General features: G+C 46.2%; 1 protein-coding gene across 2 annotated transcripts; it reads left to right on the top strand.

Annotated features, from left to right (window-relative positions):
* Positions 1-445: 445 nt before the first annotated feature.
* On the top strand, positions 446-18130 carry SMARCD1 (SWI/SNF related BAF chromatin remodeling complex subunit D1). 2 transcript variants are annotated; one of them, XM_081315811.1, is made up of 13 exons: positions 446-623; positions 1606-1793; positions 2887-2929; positions 3011-3133; positions 4945-5067; positions 6523-6639; positions 7143-7244; positions 8014-8175; positions 8260-8357; positions 8860-8995; positions 15769-15891; positions 16068-16169; positions 16578-18130. In XM_081315811.1, exons 1-13 carry the CDS (start codon positions 456-458, stop codon positions 16629-16631), a joined length of 1539 nt encoding a protein of 512 aa, XP_081171937.1. In that variant the 5' UTR covers positions 446-455; the 3' UTR covers positions 16632-18130. The 2 variants fall into 2 exon arrangements, with proteins under 2 accessions (XP_081171937.1, XP_081171938.1); XM_081315812.1 differs by lacking the exon at positions 446-623 and adding an exon at positions 782-907.
* The last annotated feature ends 3931 nt before the right edge of the window (positions 18131-22061 follow it).

Genomic DNA, 22061 nt, shown 5'->3' with positions numbered 1-22061 from the left:
TGGTCCCTATTTTTCTACTTGCATTTTTACGTGCTTTCGAACTGCTAGGTTGGCAGAAGCTGGGACGAGTAACAGGCGCTCACTCGGGATTTGACCCGCCAAACTGCCGACCTTCTGATCGACAAGCTCAGCGTCCTAACCCACTGAGCCACCGCGTCCCTTTTGAGTGTACTCCCCTTTATTTGGAAAAGGGAAGTAACTGTACGAGAGACTTGCCTCTCAGCCCTTTCTACCACGAGCGAGGGGCTCTCCGGTCGAGCGAGAGCTACAGCCTCTGCAACAGCAGGCCCGAGACTCCACAAGGCTCTCCCGCGATTCCACCCTTCTCCGCGAAGCCGAGAGAATCCGGCGACGCTCTATCTCCCGCAGACCGCGTGTCTATGATAAAGCCTTACTAAATCATCCCAAGCCCACATCCGCCCTCCCGCCTGCTTTGTACGGCTGAGGGAGGGAAGATGGCGGCGCGGGCGGGTTTCCAGTCTGTAGCTCCGAGCGGTGGCGGCAGTGGAGCCGGCCCTGGGGCGGGACCGCTAGGACCAGGGACGGCCGGGCCTCCCGTGCGGATGGGCCCGGCTCCCGGACAAGGAATGTACCGCTCCCCTCTGCCCGGCGCTGCATACCCGGTACCGGTCCGGCCCGGCTGAAAAAGGGGCGGTCCTTGGTGTGGGGCGGAGCTCTAAGGCCAGGCGTGAGCGCGAGCTGCTGCTCCGCTACTGAGGGGGCTGGTGGTGGTCGAGGGTGGGGGAGGGGGGAGGCGGCTCAGCTGCAGTGGGCGGGGCTCGGAGGGGAAGAGGAGAATGAGAGCCATTCCTGAAAGATGGAGGACGAGAGGCGGCTGCTGAAAAGGGGATCCGCGGCATAAATATATATATATATATATCTATATACAAATAGTGGGACTATGGGGGTGAGGCTGCAAGGGCAGGGTGCGAGGAGAGAGCTAGGGGGGCTGTGGGCGTCGGGAGGAACAGTCTAGCTTTGTTGCTGGGCGGGAGACAAGAAAAGAAGATGAGAATGGACCTAGAGGGTTGGGGGCGGGGAAGACATTGTCTGGCTCTGGGTTAATGGTGGACGAATACTCCCTGGTTTTGTTATTGCATATTATTGCTTCCCCTTCAAACATCTGAAATAATATATTGAGAAACAGGAGTAAAAAACTGCCTGTCTCATCAAAGATCCAAATTCGAGGGGGGGGGGAAATAAATCAGAAAGTGATGGCAAATTGAATATTAACTTAGATAACCTTTCTTGTCCGTTTTTTTTACTTGCGCTCAAAAGTGCAATAATAATACTTTTCCTGAATTATATACTCCTGTAAGCGGGAGTTGCAGGGCTACGTGCTTCCCAAATAAGAAAGATTTGATTTGATTCCCCCCCCCCCGTCAAGCATTATTTATTGGCAAGTGGGAATACTGGATCTTCCATGAGATGTTTTTAACAAGAAAATTATTTCAGGATTCTTTTCAAAGGCGCAAGTTATTTCTGTTGCTGAATTGGTGCACTCGAAAAGCAGTGATGCTACTTGATTCTGTGGCAAGCTGAGAACAAGAATCAGCAGCTGAGTTCTTAGGCATGGCGAACCAATCGGTTTGTTTCTTTTCCTAGCGCCCTGGAATGTTGCCCGGTAGCCGCATGACTCCTCAAGGACCTGCAATGGGACCTCCAGGTTATGGCGGGAGCCCTTCTGTCCGACCTGGGATGGCTCAGTCAGGAATGGACCAGTCTCGCAAAAGGCCAGCTCCTCAGCAGATTCAGCAGGTTCAGCAACAATCAGTACAAAACCGGAATCACAAGTAAGAGATTCCTCCTTTCTTGTGTAGGCATCCTAGCATTCAGCAGTGTAAATGCTCTTGTTTTAAGCCAGTACCTTGGTACTCAACTGATTTGGAACTCATAGAATTTGTTACTCAATGCATTTTGATGCAAAAAATTTATTCCGGTACTCATTGTTTGTTTGGTACACAACTCACAAGCTAGAACTTGTCAATATTGGCTGCCTTGTAACTCAATACAATATTCCTTATGTGAAAAATTTGTGTGCTACCAAATATTTTTGGTACTCATTGTGCCTCCCAGAACCAATTAATGATGAGTACCAAAGTACCACTGTATCTCCTTTGAGATATCATCCTATGTATTGATGTCTGCAAATAGTTCATTCAAAATTAGAGGATGCCTCTCATAAGGACAACTTAAATGAGAAATGCAGTGTATAAAAAGAGAGGTTTCAGCTGCATCTATACTGACAGACATGTTTATGCAATCTTCCAGCAACGGTCTTTTCATCAAGCTGAAGAAACTGGAAACAAAATTTAATGAAATCTTAAATATCAATATATTGATATAATTCCTTCCCCTATTCATCCTGAACAACGCATCCATTCATACTGTAATTCCTCAGCATTTGGTTAGGTATTTGCACAGAGCACTGTCTGCTTTTCATGTGGTTTGTACAGATGGACTGCATTGTGTTACTTATTTTGAGATCCAAAATAACAGTTATCTGGTCACTCACAGATCTTGATGTGTTGAAGACGTACATTGAGTCTCTGCACCATACAGATGTAGACTGATTTCCCCTATTAACATACAATCCAAATTTGCATTCTGCATTTCTTAAAAGAGTCTGTTTCACTGAAATCAGTCGAGCTTTTTTCTGGGTTGGTATGCTTAGGGTTACGCTCTGGTTCCTAATATTGACTTCTTCAAGAAAGCTTTTCCCAATATGGCTAAAAAAAATACAATCCCAAATACATCTGTTTTCCTATGTGCCTAAAAACAATCTTAGTTTCAGTAGAATTTTTCTTTGATACAAAATCAACAATGATATTCTTCAACATGTATCAAGAATTAAATTTATCATCCAATCTTTCTGTCTTTGTACAGTGCCAAGAAAAAAAAGATGGCAGACAAAATTCTACCTCAGCGGGTAAGTAAAATGTTGGGTCTTGTGTGGCAGTTACCAGTAGCAATGGCTGTGCTGATTGACTCTGGCTGCATTGAATTCTAGATCCGGGAATTAGTACCCGAGTCTCAAGCATACATGGATTTGTTGGCATTTGAGAGGAAGCTGGACCAGACTATTATGAGGAAACGGTTGGATATTCAGGAGGCTTTGAAAAGGCCAATTAAGGTAAGGAGGAAGGGTGCATAAGTTTGAAACTCACTTATCTGTAGCTTTCCTAAAAAATCTAAATCTACACACATCTTCACACATCATCCTAGCACCATTGGCTAAGTTTTAACTTATTGATTGAATGAACCACAATACTTGGCTTCATTATGAAATGTTCTGAATCTAGAAAAGGATTCTAAATATGGTGCAACGTACTTCCAAAATACTCCAAACAGTCCCATTTTAATAGCCCAGCTGGGGATTGGAATGTTGCACGACAGAATGTTTTACAGATCCCTATACCTAAGATATAATCTTACAGCTCACAAATGTGGATTCGTCATACCAAGATCAACAGATCACATTATGATTTGCGTGGTATGTGAATAAGGGGCACATGCATAGTGAAGGCAGGGTGGCGACAGTGATGGGGCCCTGCACTCCATTTATCCCAGGCCTTCTGTCTTTAAAAAATAGTATATATGAAACCAGTAGTCATAGTGAGAAGTCCCATCTCCTGAGGCAGCTGTGGCCTCGGTCAGCACCACTGCCACCTCCACTACCTACCCTCTGTTGGGGAAGGTATTCTCCACGTTGACAGTGCTGAGAGGGTACCCACGCATCACTCAGGCTCTGGGCTCTGATAGCAGAAAGAAACAGTATCCGGGAGATACTGCCTTCTTTTCTCCCACCCACCCTTCATTGCTGCGGCCTGGGGGAGGGGATCAGCTCCTGCAGGGCCCCACTGAAGTAGTTTGTCTTATGGCCCAGGGAGCTTTATTATTCTACCAGTACAAAGCTTGCTGCTTTGGAGGCCCAATGATAGACGTGTCAAGGTTCTTCATTATTCTCCAGCATAATCTGTATCTGCAAAAATAGCAAGCTTTTTGCTTCGTATTTTTGCTGATAGCAGTAAGCAGTTAGGTTTCACTAAACAGCAGAAAAATGTGTAGCAACTTTTAGGCTTCCTCTGACTCAGCTGCTTCTACTTGAATAGGTTGTGGCTGCTACAAACACGAGGTGCATAGGTCTCTGATGCTTTGATTTTACTAAACTATTTTCTATCAGTTTTCTGAATTACTTCCCCTCTTAGCCTTTGATTATCTAATATCCTTTTCCCTTACCCCCCCAGTACTTTTCTCTTATATCTTTTCTCTTATATATATCTTATATTTCTCTTATATCTTAAGGCTGCAATTGGCAGCCTTAAGATCACACGCAGCCCTTAGTTTTACCTCACAAGACCTCTGGAAGCAATTACCTCTGACAACAGTGAGCTATTCTTCACCCTCCTTGTGAGCAGTTAGGAAGCAAAGCAAAAAGAAGGAATCATATGCGCATGTGTGCACGCGCACGCACACACGCACACACACCTCTGTGGTTTGCAGCCCATCTATTATTAGCATACGGTCCCTGACTGATGGCCTGCAAACACCTTCTTACTTTTGATCTGCAGAATAGTGTCTTTAACTTCTTGACCCAAGGATAGTTATTTCTGTTATGTCCTAGGCATTGTTTCTGTAGAGCAGGCATGTCAAACTCGTGACATTGCGCCATGTATCGGAACTTTTTCCCCATTGCCAGCAATGGGGTGGGCACGGTTTCCTCGTGACGTGTCCGGCCTGCAGGCCAGCAGTTTGACACCCCTGCTCTAGAGCTTCTTCCTGGACACTTTCATATTGTAGAAATGCTTTAGGTATGTTCTTGCTCAGATGCAGAGATTTGTGAGAATAGAAATACTGCTGTTTGGGAGGGGTGAGGGAATAATGGTAGCAATCTGAAATGTTGACTCTCGTTTTTCACATCTACGGGATTCTGTTCCTTTTTAGCAAAAAAGAAAACTGCGCATTTTTATCTCCAACACTTTTAATCCAGCGAAGTCAGATGCAGAAGATGGAGAAGGCACCGTAGCCTCATGGGAACTTCGAGTGGAAGGACGATTATTGGAAGATGTGAGTGTGGAATGGAATTAACACCACCACGTGTTCCTGTACAGAGTTTAGAAATGTGGCAGAGATGAATTATTCACTCCTGATGGTCTTGGAACTAGATAAAATGGAGAGAGAGCAGTACCAGCTTTAGTTTAGGCAAGAGTAAGAGCGTGGCCAAAGAAGCATTTTTGCACAAATTGCCGTATAATTTTCTGAAATGAGCAATTAGGTCTCTCTGCAGTAAAGGTGCTCTTTGCTTTGTACACATTGTTCTCCTGATCGGAGCTTCATTGTAGTAGAGAGATTAGATGTAAGAGCTTTCCCAGACGCTACTCTTAAACTTCTTCGCTTCAGAAAGCTCCCACGTTATTTTGAAGTTTGCAGATTGATAAAGTGAAAGATGTATAATTTTTTGAAATAAAGTAAAATGTAAGAAATCTTAGTTGGTCCTACATTATTGTAGAAAGGGTCTATGGCAGGGGAACTTGGGCATATAAGATGTTAGAAATATATGCAAAATGGTGATCAGTGTCAGATACAATGTTATACATTCCTTTTCCCCTGGAGAAAACAAAACAAACAAATTAATTTAGTAATATTTTTTTTAAAAAAGAGTCTTCCCTTTCTTGTCATTCCTTCCTCCCTTAGAAATCTTGGGGAAAAACTAAGTTGTTAGGTGTGATTTTAGCGTTATTTGGCAGTGCAGGCAAACACATTAACAATTACAAATATTTCTTGGGTTATGACCATTTAGTGATGGTTCAAAATTGCAGTAGTGCTGAACAAACGTATGACAAATTTATGTCTTAGTTCTGGCTGCTGCAGCGACCCCAGGGAGATGTGATTGTGATTCAGTGCTTGGCACCCAGCTCGTATACTTACAACGTTGCAGTGAGTTGCAGTCACACGTTCACAATTTCTAATGTTCCCTGCCAGTTTCCAACAAGCTAACTCAGGGGTAGGCAACCTTGGCTCTTTTATGACTCGTGGTCTTCAACTCCCAGAATTCCTGAGCCAGCTTGGCTCAGCTTGGAAACCTCTCCCTTTCCCCTCAGCATGGCTGGCTCAGGAATTCTGGGAGTTGAAGTCCACGAGTCATAAAAGAACCAAGGTTGCCTACCCCTGAGCTAAGTCAACAGGGAAGTTTGCAGGAAGTCAGAAGTTGTGGTCACATAACAACAACTGGGATGGCTGAAACTGCCATCGTTAAGTAATGCAGTATCACTCTTTAAAACCATGTTGCTTGGCAACAACAATTCTAGTTGTTGTAAACCCAAGGACTATCTGTATAGAAAAGAGAGGGGAAAAAGATGGGAGAGAAAGGAAAGAGAATGTACATAAAGAAGCGGAAAGTAGAGTTGAAAGAGATACACCCATAGTTCACAGTTTTACTTTCTGTGTTTCAGTGTTGTTGGTAACTGACTCTTGGCTATTGGTATTGTTATCTATAAAAGGATTTTTTTTTCCTTCCTGCAGTCTGCTCTCTCCAAGTATGATGCCACCAAGCAGAAGAGAAAGTTCTCGTCTTTCTTTAAATCCCTGGTGATTGAGCTGGACAAAGACCTCTATGGCCCAGATAATCACTTGGTGGAGGTGAGAGGTTTCATCTATAGCAGAGTCGTGCAGCCTTTCTTGGCCCCAGATATCCTGAGGGGGAAATGTGGGGTAGACGGGACAAAAACTTTTTTTAATGTTTTCAGGTTTAACAGTTTGGTAGCATCTTTTGGGGTTCTTAGGGAGGGGCAAAATTTAGGGAGCCGCGTGCTGGATTTGGCTTCAGGTTGTGCATTTCTCATTCAGAGCACAGAAGACCATGTATTAAAAAAATTCCATTTATGTTTATGCAGATCTCCCAACGTCCTCCTCTTATCTTTACGTTCTCTCTTTGAAGAGGCTCCAGGCCATATACGGGATGCCAGCTTCCTCTTTCCTGAGGGCTTTTCCTTGTAGGGTTGCACGTTTACGTGTTCCAAAGTTTTATTTCGTGGATCGGAGTCCACCCCCTGTGCAGCATTGGTTCTCCCATGTTTTGTTTTCTCACGGAACGCCTACTTCTTTCCCTGCTTCCCCTTCTTGTACTCTTTCCCTCCTACTAGTGGCACAGGACAGCGACAACCCAGGAGACTGATGGGTTCCAGGTGAAAAGGCCTGGCGATGTGAATGTGCGTTGCACTGTCCTCCTGATGTTGGACTACCAGGTAGGTGGCATTCCTCCCGAGGGCCGAAAGGGAGGAATTTTTTCTCCAGGCCACTGGATTCGGATTGTACCTCAAGTCGAAATCTTTATTAAAGTCATAGGTCAGCATAAAGAGGGCGGGATATATAAACAATATTTTTTTTAAAAAAAACTAAAAATAAAATTGCACAAAATTTTTAAAAAACCAAATACATTTTAAAAATACGTACATAAAACAAAAGACTTAAAAAATAACATAGGTAAAGGTTCCCCCGCACATGCGTGCTAGTCGTTTCCGACTCTAGGGGCCGGTGCTCATCTCCGTTCCAAAGCCGAAGAGCCAGCGCTTGTCTGAGGACGTCTCCGTGGTCATGTGGCCGGCATGATTAGACGCCAAAGGCGCACGGAACGCTGTTACCTTCCCACTGTAGTGGTCCCTATTCTTCTACTTGCATTTTTTACATGCTTTCGAACTGCTAGGTTGGCAGAAGCTGGGACGAGTAACAGGCGCTCACTCTGTTACACGGCACTCGGGATTCAACCCGCCAAACTGCCGACCTTCTGATCGACAAGCTCAGCGTCCTAAAAAATAACATAGCGAGGGATAAAAACATTAGGTGAATACAAGAAAACGTAAAAGTTAATATATGGCTAACTACATCTTCTACAATACAAAACATTCTTAACTCACACTTTAATTATTAAGGCTAGTTACCTTTTTATTCCCCCCCCAAAAGAAAATATTTAAATGTTTATTCTTGCTCTTTTGAGTTTGTATTGTCTCTTTCCAGCCTCCACAATTCAAACTAGACCCACGTTTGGCTCGTCTCTTGGGAATCCACACCCAGACCCGCCCAGTGATCATCCAAGCCCTGTGGCAATATATCAAGACTCACAAGCTGCAGGACCCCCATGAACGGGAGTATGTCATCTGTGATAAGTACCTCCAGCAGGTAAAAGGAAGGGCACAGACCCCAACCCTTGCTGGCATGCTGAAGCTTGGCTCTTGCTAAGTGAATTCCTCTTTGAACGTACAGATATTCGAGTCTCAGCGAATGAAGTTCTCAGAGATCCCACAGCGGCTTCATGCGTTACTGATGCCTCCCGAGCCAATTATTATTAACCATGTCATCAGGTAAGGTACCCGATGTGAGGTCTTGGGGCTGAACCACAAACTCATGAAATATTCTTTCAGCTCTGCTGAATATTATATGCTGCAAACACAGCTGTCCCAGTGCGTGTTTCCTATTTTCAATATTACTTCCTGCCGCGCGTTATATCACAGACTAGAATTTTAAAGTGTTTCATTTTAGCGTTTCCAAAATAGTTATGTGGCAGCAGAATTGGGGGAGGGAAAAAAAACCCTATTCAAATGTTGCCAGAAATTGAAACATTCTGGATCACTTTTAAGAAAGGGAAGGGGCGCGACAGTAAGGCAATATCTGGCCAGACATTTGGCCCTGGATAGAAAGAGGTTTTGAAAGCAGTGAAGAACTATCCAAAATTGAAACTTCCACATTAAGAAAAAAATGAGACCATTGCCTCACAAGCTCTGTGTTTGGGGTGGGGGGTGGGTGCAGATGGTTTGTTGAACGAAGTTCTGAATCTAGCATTTTCTTTCTCGTCTTGTTTTACAGTGTTGATCCAAACGATCAGAAGAAAACTGCTTGCTATGACATTGACGTAGAAGTAGATGATACTTTGAAAACCCAAATGAATTCTTTCCTGCTTTCTACAGCTAGCCAGCAGGAGATAGCTGCACTGGATAACAAGGTGTGCGCTCCTGGAAACGGGTTTTTTGGCAGTGTCTCGGTGTGGGACGTCTGAGCAATGACGCTTCCTCTCCCCCAGACTTCAGTGTGTGGTTAGATGTTACTTCAGTTCCTTAAATCATTACAATCCGTTAAAGTAGCAAATAGTACCAAGGTTTGGTTAAAATGTTCAGTAATTTTACCAAAAGAATCAAGAATAGACCTTTGTGAATTTCGGTTTAGTTTGGCTGTAGTTTTTCTTTCCCTTCCTATAATACGAGGTTTGGCCCTATAAGGGTCTATTCAGATTACATCTGTTGCCTTCATTGGACTTTGCCTCCAGCCGAAGTATATAGCAGAGACTGGCATCTTTTTTCAGACAGCCGTTAAGAACATAGGATTTTTTTTTATTATATTCTCAGTGAAGCCTGTGAAAGTTGGATCATTAACTTTTAGGTATGTATATTGTAAATGTCAATATTAAAAGCTGATGTACGGCTGCCAGAGGATTCAAATGCTACTGGGAAGATGTCTTCTTTTTTCAGAGTTTTGTAGCGGACCTACAGATTAAGGTCAGTTTCTCTGGTTCCAGGCTGGCAGCGAGCTTTTTGTTGCCTCTGGGAAGATTGCCCAGTGACAGGCACTGAAAGATTAAATGAAGCAGATTCCTAGCTGTAGGATTCTGACTCCAGGCAACAGTTGAAACATCCACTCCTTTATCCAGAACAGAAAGAGCTTGCAAGGAAGGGAGAATGTGACATATTTGGGTTGGCTCTATAGTATTCTAGTCATAAAGCCCTTTTTTCTTAACCTGAACATCCCCTGGATTAAAATTCTGTTGCGTAAACTGCGAACAAGTCTCACTGTTAATATAGAACAATTGCCTTGGGCAGATGCATAAAATCGTGGCTCTCATGTCCTTCCACTTCTGGGTAATAGTTTTAAGTATTCGAGGTTCTTTGGTTACGAAACCGAGACCGTATCTTTTTGATAATGTGTATTTCTTTTACTGATCATGAAAACGATGCCACGGGTTGGTATTAAAAGTTATTTTGCTCTTGAAGCTAAACTAAAAAACAGTATGGCCTAATGGTTGCATTAATACAAGGAAGGTAAGAAAGAGGCTGGTTAACTCTGGGTCAGGAGTTACAGTCTAACCATAGAGGTTTGTATCTCTGAAGTAGATGTACTTTGATTTGTAAAAAGTACAAGAGAGTAAACAAAGGGGGAAGGACCTGGGAGGTATTGTAGTCTTTCTTACTCCACGTGCATTTCCAAGACCAACTACCGTATATACTTGAGTATAAGCCGAATTTTTCAGCCCACTTTTTGGGCTGAAAAACTCCACTTCGGCTTATACTCCAGTCAACAAAAAATTTTTACCGAGGACTTGCGCGCGGCCGAGGCTTCGGTGCTTCCCTCCAGAGGAAGAAGGCGCTGGATGCAGCCGGCTCTGCGGGGAAGGGGGAGCGGCGGCGGGGGCGACGGAAAAGCCGCAAAAACGGTAGGAGAGATGCTGACTGGCGGCGGCCTCGGAGGAGGCGGAGGGGGGAGGAGGGAGGGAAGGGTGACCGGGCGGGGGAGGGGGGGTGAGCCAGAAGGAAAAGGGAAAGTCATCCCGCAGAGCGGTTGCGAAAAGAGGGAGGAGATAAGCCAGCCCGGTACCTGGATCCGCTTCCTGTGTCTCCTCTGCTCTGCCATGATGTCCCCGTTTTGGTCTCCTGGTGACGTGGGGCTGAGCCGGAAAAGGGGGAGGGGGAGACCGAGGGAGGGAGGAAAGAAGAGAGAGAGAGAGACGAGCTAGCGTCAGCCAGCGGTGTCACGCGGGGCAGCAAGCCATTAGGAGCCCTTGGGGAGGCAGCGCAGTCTGGCCGCTGGGCTTGTGTGTGTGTGTGTGTCCCATCTGCAAAGCTTCCGAGGAAGGAGAAGCGGGATACTGGTTGGGGGGGGGGAGCGGCAAAAGCGGGGGGGGGAGAGAGAAACGGCTCCGCCTTTGGTTCCCCCTCCTAAAGCACAGGGGCGCTAGAGAAAGTTTGGAGTTGGGTAAGGAAGCGCAAAATTCAGGAAGAAAAGCGGGGCGGCAGGCAAACGGGAGACCTGTACAAGGGGGAAGGGGAACTCTGCTTTGTGTGTGTGTGTGTGTGTGTGTGTGTGTGTCCCATCTGCAAAGCTTCCGAGGAAGGAGAAGCGGGATACTGGTTGGGGGGGGAGCGGCAAAAGCGGGGGGGGGGGGGGAGAGAGAAACGGCTCCGCCTTTGGTTCCCCCTCCTAAAGCACAGGGGCGCTAGAGAAAGTTTGGAGTTGGGTAAGGAAGCGCAAAATTCAGGAAGAAAAGCGGGGCGGCAGGCAAACGGGAGACCTGTACAAGGGGGAAGGGGAACTCTGCTTTGTGTGTGTGTGTGTGTGTGTGTGTGTGTGTGTCCCATCTGCAAAGCTTCCGAGGAAGGAGAAGCGGGATACTGGTTGGGGGGGGAGCGGCAAAAGCGGGGGGGGGGGGGGGGAGAGAGAAACGGCTCCGCCTTTGGTTCCCCCTCCTAAAGCACAGGGGCGCTAGAGAAAGTTTGGAGTTGGGTAAGGAAGCGCAAAATTCAGGAAGAAAAGCGGGGCGGCAGGCAAACGGGAGACCTGTACAAGGGGGAAGGGGAACTCTGCTTTGTGTGTGTGTGTGTGTGTGTGTGTGTCCCATCTGCAAAGCTTCCGAGGAAGGAGAAGCGGGATACTGGTTGGGGGGGGGAGCGGCAAAAGCGGGGGGGGGAGAGAGAAACGGCTCCGCCTTTGGTTCCCCCTCCTAAAGCACAGGGGCGCTAGAGAAAGTTTGGAGTTGGGTAAGGAAGCGCAAAATTCAGGAAGAAAAGCGGGGCGGCAGGCAAACGGGAGACCTGTACAAGGGGGAAGGGGAACTCTCTGCTTTGTGTGTGTGTGTGTGTGTGTGTGGCCCATCTGCAAAGCTGCCGAGGAAGGAGAAGCGGGATACTGGTTGGGGGGGGGAAGAGAAACGGCTCCGCCTTTGGTTCCCCCTCCTAAAGCACAGGGGCGCTAGAGAAAGTTTGGAGTTGGGTAAGGAAGCGCAAAATTCAGGAAGAAAAGCGGGGCGGCAGGCAAACGGGAGACCTGTACAAGGGGGAAGGGGAACTCTCTGCTTTGTGTGTGTGTGTGTGTGTGTGTGTGTGTGTGTGTGTGTGGCCCATCTGCAAAGCTGCCGAGGAAGGAGAAGTGGAGGAGGCAGTGGCGGCGGAGGCGGCCGCAGCACCGGCAGCCTTCCGCTTTTGCCGCTTTTGTGTGTGCGTGTGTGTGTGTCCCATCTGCAAAGCTGCCGAGGAAGGAGACACACAAAGACACACAAAAGCGGCAAAAGCGGAAGGCTGCCGGTGCTGCGGCCGCCGCCGCCACTGCCTCCTCCATTTCTCCTTCCTCGGCAGCTTTGCAGATGGGCCACACACACACACGCACACACAAAAGCGGCAAAAGCGGAAGACTGCCGGTGCTGCGGCCGCCTCCGCCGCCGCCACTGCCTCCTCCACCCAACCAGTATCCCGCTTCTCCTTCCTCGGCAGCTTTGCAGATGGGACACACACACACACACACACACACACACACACACACACACACACACACACACAAAGCAGAGAGTTCCCCTTCCCCCTTGTACAGGTCTCCCGTTCGCCCGCCGCCCCGCTTTTCTTCCTGAATTTTGCCCTTCCTTACCCAACTCCAAACTTTCTCTAGCGCCCCTGTGCTTTAGGAGGGGGAACCAAAGGCGGAGCCGTTTCTCTCTCCCCCCCCCCGCTTTTGCCGCTCCCCCCCAACCAGTATCCTGCTTCTCCTTCCTCGGAAGCTTTGCAGATGGGACACACACACACACACACGCACACACAAAAGCGGCAAAAGCGGGGGGGGAGAAACACCTTGTTCTCTCGTCTCAGCGGAGACTTGTTTCGGGGGATCCAGCCTCTGTCACCCCCTTCTCTCAGCTGGGCAGCTGACAGAAAGGGGCGGAGAAGTCTTCGCCGAGAAAATGGGCGCTGAGATTTTCTCGGCGAAGACTCACCTTCTCCCGTTCATCACATTCTTCGGTAAAGAGATTCACTCGATCCATGGTTTCAAGGTTGGGGTAGAGAAATCCCGGTTTGTTTCAAGAAACCGGGGTGGTTTATGAGCCTATAGATTTTAGACTTTGCATCTTGTTTTGCTTCCTCGGTTCCCACGAAGCCCGAAATTCTTTTTTCCCCCCTCTGGTTTCTGCCCAACTGTCAACTCGTGGTAAAACAAACAAACAGAAAGCCCCCCCCCTCTCTCTCTCTCTCTCTAACGAATTGAACAGGCACCCAAGCTATCAGGTGATGGCGTTCACGCTTGGGTGTTTGCGCGGATCAGAAACGGAAGGAGAAATTCATTTCTGCTTGCAATTCACTATCTCGGGCATCCCTGAGAGAAGAGAGCTTTTAAAGAAGCAGCTGCAAAATTCGTTCATCCTCATCCTCTTCCTCATCCTCATCCTCATCCCCTCTCTCTCTCTCTCTCTCTCTCTCTCTCTCTCTCTCTCTCTCTCTCTCTCTCTCTCTCTCTCTGTGTGTGTGTGTGTGTGGTGTGTTATCTCGAACCAGATGGGATGGCAAAGTCAAATGCAAATGGGGATCTTGCAGATCTTGCCCTGCCTTTCACCCCACGGTTACCTTCTGTTCTTGATGAGCTCACGAGTGCTCAAGGACAAAATAGGGCAGGGCAGAGCCGGCAGTTAAAAATAGGATGCAGATAAAAGGAAAGGTAAGGAGGGGTTCAGGTTGAGAGGAGAGGCTGCGTAGCCTTAGTGTAACTCCTGTTTGGGCTGACTGGGTTGCCTCCGATGGGCTCTGACAGTGGAACAGAATGGAATAGAAAATATGGAATGGAATGGAACAGAACGTAGAACAGAACAGAACAGAACAGAACAGAACAGAACAGAACAGAACAGAATAGAATAGAATAGAATAGAATAGAATAGAATAGAATAGAAAAGAAATATAGAAAGTGAATGGAATAGAATAGAATAGAATAGAATAGAATAGAATAGAATAGAATAGAATAGAATAGAAATATAGAAAGTGAATGGAATAGAATAGAATAGAATAGAATAGAATAGAATAGAATAGAATAGAATAGAAATATAGAAAGTGAATGGAATGGAATAGAATAGAATAGAATAGAATAGAATAGAATAGAATAGAATAGAATAGAATAGAATAGAATAGAATAGAATAGAATAGAATAGAAATATAGAAAGTGAATGGAATAGAATAGAATAGAATAGAATAGAATAGAATAGAATAGAATAGAAATATAGAAAGTGAATGGAATAGAACAGAATAGAATAGAAATATAGAAAGTGAATAGAATAGAATAGAATAGAATAGAATAGAATAGAATAGAATAGAATAGAATAGAAATATAGAAAGTGAATGGAATAGAACAGAATAGAATAGAAATATAGAAAGTGAATAGAATAGAATAGAATAGAATAGAATAGAATAGAATAGAATAGAAATATAGAAAGTGAATAGAATAGAATAGAATAGAATAGAATTATAGAAAGTGAATGGAATAGAATAGAATAGAATAGAAATATAGAAAGTGAATAGAATAGAATAGAATAGAATAGAATAGAATAGAATAGAATAGAATAGAATAGAATAGAATAGAATAGAATAGAGCTGGAAGGGACCTTGGAGGTCTTCTAGTCTAGCCCCTTGCTCAAGCAGGAGGACCTATACCAGTGGTGGTGAACCTATGGCACGCCTGCCAGAGGTGGCACTCAGAGCCCTCTCTGTTGGCACGTGCGCCACCACCGCTGCCAGCAGCAGGTCCTTGTCGGTTGGTGGACTGGAAGAAAAGGGAGGGGGAAGCATTTTACATGCGTGCATGCGCGCACGGGGCCACGAGCAGGCACATGCTGCAAAGGGGGCGGGGCTAGTGCCTGCGTGATACTCACTAGCCCAGCCCCGTTCTCACGTGGTGCGGTGCCTTGTATCTGCACCCTGCGGCGCGGCGGTTGGCATTTTTGTGCCTTGCGGTACGGTGGCCCATTTTTTGCTCCCCCTTTTTTTCGTGCCAGAGGCGGCACTCAGAGGCGCCTCCCTGTCCCCTCCCCCGAGGGCACCAGAATGCCGATGCTGCCTTGGCACTTTGTGATAAACAAGTGGGTTTTGGCTTGCGGTTTGGGCACTCGGTCTCTAAAAGTTTCGCCACCACTGACCGATACCATCTCAGACAGGTGAATGTCCAGTCTCTTCTTAAAAACCTCCAGTGATGGAGCACTCTTGATTTCTGGTGGCAAGCTGTTCCACTGGGCAGCTGAGAGAAAGGGGCGGCAGAAGCTGCATCCCCCGAAAGAAGTCTTCGCCGAGAAAATGGGCGCTGAGACGCCTCATTCTCTCGCTCAGCGGAGACTTCTTTCGCGAGATCCAGCCTCTGCCGTGCTGCACCGAGAGAACAGCAAGCCGCCCCATTCTCTCGGCAGAGCACTCCACCGCCCCATTCTCTCGGCGGCTTGCCACCCCGTTCTCTCATCTCAGCAGAGACATCTTTCGGGGGATCCAGCCTCCAGCTGCTGCATTTCCCAGCCTCGGCTTATACTCAAGTCAATAACTTTTACCAGTTTTTTGGGGTAAAATTGGGGGTCTCGGCTTATACTCGAGTCGGCTTATACTCAAGTATATACGGTATATAAACCAGCGCCTGCACCCGGTAACCCACTTCGGTAGAGTATAGTATAACCCCATTATTTTTCCAATGTATTTGTGCATTATTTTTTCATCTCAGATCCATGAGACCATAGAAACCATTAACCAGTTAAAGACCCAGCGTGAATTTATGCTGAGCTTTGCCAGAGATCCCCAGGGTTTCATCAATGACTGGCTGCAGTCCCAGTGTCGAGACCTGAAGGTGAGACTCCTTTGAGGAGAATACAGACATGGGGGGGGGGGCAGGGAGAGGGGGAAACACTTGCTGTGTCTTCCTTTTAAAAAAAAAAGTCACCTGCCAGAGGGATAGAGCCGAGAGCCAAGACGGGGATTTCAGGGAGAGCAAGATGAGTAATTGGAGTCTTTGCTCGCCTTCAGGCTATGACGGATGTTGTTGGGAACCCAGAAGAAGAGCGACGAGCTGAATTTTACTTCCAGCCTTGGGCCCAAGAGGCTGTATGCAGATATTTCTACTCTAAGGTAAAATGGATCCATTCAATGGGATCTCTTTGTAAATGGGATTTCTGGAATGGGACCCAACAGCTTGTTCAGGATCTTTCAGCCCTGCTGACGGGTGGGGCAGATTTCCTTTTTCTGCTTCTGCCAACTGTATAGCAAACGGGTGTCAAATTTGAGTTGAAAAGTACTCCTTCCTGCTCAGACCAAAGCAGGCTTCCAAATGTGTGGTCCTGCAGTACTAATCCTTGGCTGTGTGGGCTGTGAACAGTGGGGGGTGATTGTCATAAATATGGAAAGTACCGGATTGCAAGTTGGGAAAGGCTTGACGTGAGCTTCTGGCTTGGAGCCTAATGCTTGAAAATACCAGAGGCGGTTCTGGTTTTTTTTTTAACCCGTGCATAAAGATAGCCTGTCTCGCTTCTTTCACAGGTCCAGCAGAGAAGGCAAGAACTTGAACAAGCTCTGGGAATCCGCAATACCTAAACGGGCCGGCCTCCCAACAGGCAGCATCTCTTAATGGCTAGAAACACTGCAGGGATTCACTGCTCAGGCCTATACAATTCCTATTCCAGCACAGAACCTTCCACTGATTTCCAGCCGACATCCTTTTCTTTCTGCTGATCCAATGGACTCATCATTGGGGATGATGATGATGATGATGTTGGTACCCAGGCCAAGGGTCTTGCATTTCAGCCTGGCTCTCCTTCCTTTTGAGCCCCGCACTCCCCAGGTCTGCCTCTGCCTGACGTTCTTCCACACTTGAGACAGCTTCCATTCAGAGCCAAGTGTGCCAGCCCAGGAACTCTTCCCTTCTCTCTCTCTCCCTGCCCCCCCCCCCCGCCCCCAAAAGAGCAGTCGGCTGGGCAGTTGCTGTGCACGGCAGGGCCCAAATTGGAGGCAGGCTTCTTAACACTTTTCTAGCCTCTCCTGGGGGCAGGCAGACGGGAAGTCCAATACAGATTCATCTTTGGGGAAGGAGCGGACTCTCCCTATGTGTGACCTTCAGGGAGCTGCAATCCAGGACCACAATCTTTGTTTCAGTGTGGGTGTTTTATTAAAGGGGAGGCAATTACTGGCAGAGGTGCCAGGTAGTCGTAGGCCACTTTCTTGGTCAGAGTTGAATATCCCAAGTCACTGCCTTCTGGGGAAGAAAGCCTCCCTAATCCAATTCCTCTCTCTTCTTCTACCCCCCCACTCCCCAGCACGAATCCTTTGTATCTACAGTGCTTGGTAGAAGATTGTTCCCTTCAGACTAGAGTTGTTCTCCTTTTTGACTTCCTCACCGGACTGCACAGAGCAGGTTTCTGGGGCAAATTAAAAGGTGGGGAGCGGAGTTACGCAAGCAGGTGTAACCGAGGCACAGCGGAGCAGATGTCGGTGTGCAAAAAAGGACGTTTCCTTTCTAGTCTGTGTTTTCTTAAGTCTTGGGCATCTGTTGGCAGGACTGGGTGGGGAAGCTGTTGCATCTTTCTGCTGGCTGATTTTGGAAACTCTTTAAGGCAGCTGGACAGGTCCCAGCTGTTTCCATTCTGACACTTATCTCTGCAAGAATCAAGTTACTGACAAACACCCCCCCACACACCCTCCCGTCCTCCTCCATGTCCAGAATGAAGCTAGGGTCTGCTCTGAATTCAGGAAGCCTAATGCGTGTGTGTGTGCGCTCGTATGTCCACCTTCAGAGTGAGAGATTCTGACTTCAAAACTTACATTTGCCATACGAAAGGCACCTTGCCCTTTGGCCCCTCCTTGCTTTGTGACCCTGGGGGATTGGAACCCTGGTTTCTTAGGTGGTTCTCACTGGTTCTCAGGGCAAGTATATGTGAACTAAACTCTTGAGATCAGCTGTCTTTGCAGACTTCTTAAATTGCTCCTTATGCTTTGCATTCTGTGGTTTTCTTTTCCCCCTTGGACCAATTTTTTTTGTACTGTATCCTTTTAGATGTCACCCCCATTTTAATAAAAGCTGCCTCTGAATGAAAGTGCTCTCTCTCTCTTTGTCCTTTTGTAATACAGCGCTGTCTTTTCTTTGGACTTTCAGTAGGAAACTATGTATTGTGACAAAATATCCTCTTTTTTTAAATCCTTCATACTTGGTAAAGGTAAAGGTTCCCCCGCACATGCGTGCTAGTCGTTTCCGACTCTAGGGGCCGGTGCTCATCTCCGTTTCAAAGCCGAAGAGCCAGTGCTTGTCCGAGGACGTCTCCGTGGTCATGTGGCCGGCATGACTAGACGCCAAAGGCACACGGAACCCTGTTACCTTCCCACCGGAGTGGTCCCTATTTTTCTACTTGCATTTTTACGTGCTTTCGAACTGCTAGGTTGGCAGAAGCTGGGACGAGTAACAGGCGCTCACTCTGCTATGCGGCACTCGGGATTCGACCCGCCAAACTGCCGACCTTCTGATCGACAAGCTCAGTGTCCTAACCCAGTGAGCCACCGCGTCCCTTTCATACTTTATACTGATGGCCAAAAAGGCTAGATGGAGGAAAGCTCTTTCATTGGCTTGAAGGGAAAAAAGTTTTGGATAGCCTGTGTGTGCCTGCTTAAGCAATTTTGGAGAGGGTGTGCAATGGTGAAGGATAACCAGTATAAGAATGAGCAACCTTTTGGTACCTGGGATCACAGTTAATATTGAGGAGAGAGTAAAGCAGCCAGAGTTAACTTGACATGCAGTAGGGTTGGGGGGGGGGGGGTTCTGGGGTTCGGAGGAGTGGGGTCTTTTATTTTGAAAATTATTTTGTGCTATATTAGGACTTACACTTTTGATTTTGTATAATGCTTGCTCCACTAAAATTTGGTAATGTGAAAAGGGGTGCCTGGGTTTTTCCAAGGAAGGGGATGGAAGAGGCAACTTTTCCTTACATCAACATAGTCAAAAATTGCTTTAGTCATAACATAGTATACCAGTCTTTTCACAAGAGTAAAAAGCAAACCGATCTTTTATTTCAGGGAACTTACGAGCTAAATTTCAGAAGAGGCAGATCAGGCGCAGAGGAAAATGTGTTCGTTCTTTTTGTAGTTGTTCAGTTACAATAAACCCAGCTGTATGGAATTTGCCTGTAGGAGCTAAAACTGAAGGCCACTGAAAATGAGACCAAGCAGGAAGAATTTTTTTTTAAAAAAAAGCTATTGACAACTTTTGCGCAGTAAGTGAATCTGGGTTAGAGCCAGACCAGAGTGAGTATTAAAGACAGCCCTCAACCATTTCTGTCATTTTTATAGCAAAATGGGATCCTTTTAGATACAGATTGTCCTCGACTTTATTTAGTGACGGTTCAAAGTTATAATGGCACTGAAATTTTTTTTCACACGACTGCTGTAGCTCTCCCATGGTCACATCATCAAAATTCAGATGCTTGGCAACTCACTCATAGTGCGGTGTCCGGGGTCATGGAAGCACCTTTGCAACCTGACAAATAAAATCAATGGGGAAGCCAGTTTCACTTAATAACTGTGGTACTAATTTACCAGAAGTGGTGATTCACTTAACAAACATGGCAAGAAAAGTCTAAAATGGGGCAAAACTCACTTAGCAAATGTTTCACTTAGCAACAGAAATTCTGAGCTCAATTGTGGTCATAAGGTGCTGGTAATGACCTATAAAGCTCTCAATGGCTTGGGTCCGGATTATCTAAGGGAACACCTGCTGCCGGCATCAACTTCCCATCGTCCAGTGCGCTCCCACAGGGAGGGCCTTCTTAGGGTACCGCCAGTCAAGGAATGCCGGCGGGTTATCCCCAGGGGAAGGGCGTTCTCTGTGGGCGCACCGGCCCTTTGGAACCATCTTCCCACGGAGCTTAGGACTGCCCCCGAGCTTCGCTCATTTCGCAGGGATTTGAAAACTTGGCTTTTTGAGCTGTCTGGCCCAGACTGAGGGGTTTTAATTATTTATTAATGGGGTTTTAGTTTAAATTCAGGGACTTAATTTAATTTTAGTTTTAATCGATTTTAACTTTGTATGTATGTATTTTTAATTTTTCCCTGTAAACCGCCCTGAGTCCTACGGGAATAGGGCGGTATACAAGTTTAAATAATAAATAAATAATAAATAAATAAATAAATAAGTTGAGGACAACCCATAGAATGGCATGGAATTTCCCATTTCAGACAGTAACTGGAAAAGTTACCTTTTAAAACAATCTCCAATAAACAATTACTTCCACAAATCATATTTCTCTCAAGGTGCGTGTCTTTGCAGTAAATCTAATTTGCCTGCATATAGTTAAGCCTAGGTGTGCCGCAGAAACGGATGAGAAACAAGGAACAAGCAAGTTGCATCCTGAAAAAGCCTCGGAGCAACAAAAACAAGTTAATACGTTAATCTTGTAAATAGAAATTCCAGTGTGTTGCATGGTGTGTTACTGGTCAGTTTGAAATCATGTGGCAATCAGGAATGCATGGGTTGTAATTTCCTCTCTTCTTTGGGTTTTGGTGCCACAGAGATGCAGAACAAGGGTAGTGAAAACCAGGAACCAGCCAAACAACTTTGCTCATTTGTGAGACTTCAATAAACTATGGCCTACTGTGATGTGTGGCAATTGCTGAAGCCATTAATCCTAGACTCCCCTGCAAAAATCTAGATAGCAGTAAAGAATTTGAGTTTCCCTTCCTCAGTGCTACCATGTAGCATAGTTGTAGCCTGGATTTTTGTAACTTGAATCCCACAGCCATAACGGATCTATTGCTTTCACTCACTTTATTTTCTCCCGGTCATTTTAACACGCCTGGTTTACGCTGCTTTGATTAGTGGTTAAAGACAACAGGCTGGAAAGTAAGACACAGTGAGTTCTAATCTTCCTTAGGTACGAGGTCTCAGCGCGGGTGACCTTGGGCCAGTCCCTCTTTCTTAGCCCTGGGAAGGAGGCAAGGGAGAAATACTTCCAAACTTGTCAAGAAAATTGCAGGAACATTTCCATGTAGGCACCAGGAATTAAAACTTAGTCAAAAGCACAACTCCCACCCCACAGCCCATTTTATTAAGATCAGGTTGTAACTAAGGGAGGTTGTTGCCCCAGATAAGAGAACATGACACTCGGACACACACACGGACACACACACACACACACATTCCCTAGTAGTGGTAGTGCTGCTTCCCACTGACCCGCCAGGAGACAATTAACTTGCAATCCTATAAGCATCACCCTGAAGGTGGGCTCAGAATGATGCACTGTAAGGTGACCATGGAAACTGCCTGGGCACTGTAGCCATGTCAGCACATCATTGGGGGATCCTTCAGAATGATATTGTCTCCTGGGAGCTGCACATCTTTAATGAAGCAGAGCCTGTTTCTTTCCTGTTGTGTTAATAGTCAGGGCCAATCCAATCCTCTTATTAGTATTTCTCCAAAGCAGTTAACTTTGGCCCAAAATCTAGACCAAACTAAACTACTGTTTTCTTTTTATCTTGAAGGAATGTTTACACATTTTTTCCTCCTAAGGTACTGCTGCTCAAACCAGGGCAAATTACCTAAAATTTAGCAAATGGTTTTCTCCCCCCAACCCCTCTGGATAACGACACACAAACCCATTACCCAAACATAACAGGGACATTTAAAGTGACTTAAAGGGTTTTAGCTGCATTGAGTAAAAAGGACTTTCTGATGCGTGATTGGATAATGAAGGGAAAAGTTTAGGAAACACCGCCCTATCAAGTCTTTTTCATAATATTTCCAACTTATATCGTCATTAACTGAGTAGGACCAACAAGCCCGGTCTCTCTCAAAAATGGCTTCTAAGCACCAGCTCATCCTCTTCTTCTAAACCCTGGCTGGTGCTTCTTTTAATTTTGCAAAGCAGATGGCCAAATGGCAATGCTGTCCTTTGTTGCCTTATTTAGAAGCATGCTCCACTGAGTCCTCAGTAGGTGTACATAAGATTGCATAAGATTGATGGACTTTTGTGCTCTGTATAGAAC

The sequence above is a fragment of the Vipera berus genome (assembly GCF_964194415.1).
Source record: "Vipera berus genome assembly, chromosome: 2".
Taxonomy (NCBI): domain Eukaryota; kingdom Metazoa; phylum Chordata; class Lepidosauria; order Squamata; family Viperidae; genus Vipera; species Vipera berus.
Note: the sequence above shows the minus strand (reverse complement) of the source record. Positions and strands in the feature narration are given on the sequence as shown.

What these genes read in the sequence shown, in the direction of transcription:
- SMARCD1 (XM_081315811.1), top strand. Translation starts at nt 456, where the DNA reads ATGGCGGCGCGGGCGGGTTTCCAGTCTGTAGCTCCGAGCGGTGGCGGC. An exon ending in TCCTGATGTTGGACTACCAG is followed by an intron (nt 7,245 to 8,013) that starts GTAGGTGGCATT and finishes GTCTCTTTCCAG; the next exon opens with CCTCCACAATTCAAACTAGA. An exon ending in CCCAGTGTCGAGACCTGAAG is followed by an intron (nt 15,892 to 16,067) that starts GTGAGACTCCTT and finishes GCTCGCCTTCAG; the next exon opens with GCTATGACGGATGTTGTTGG.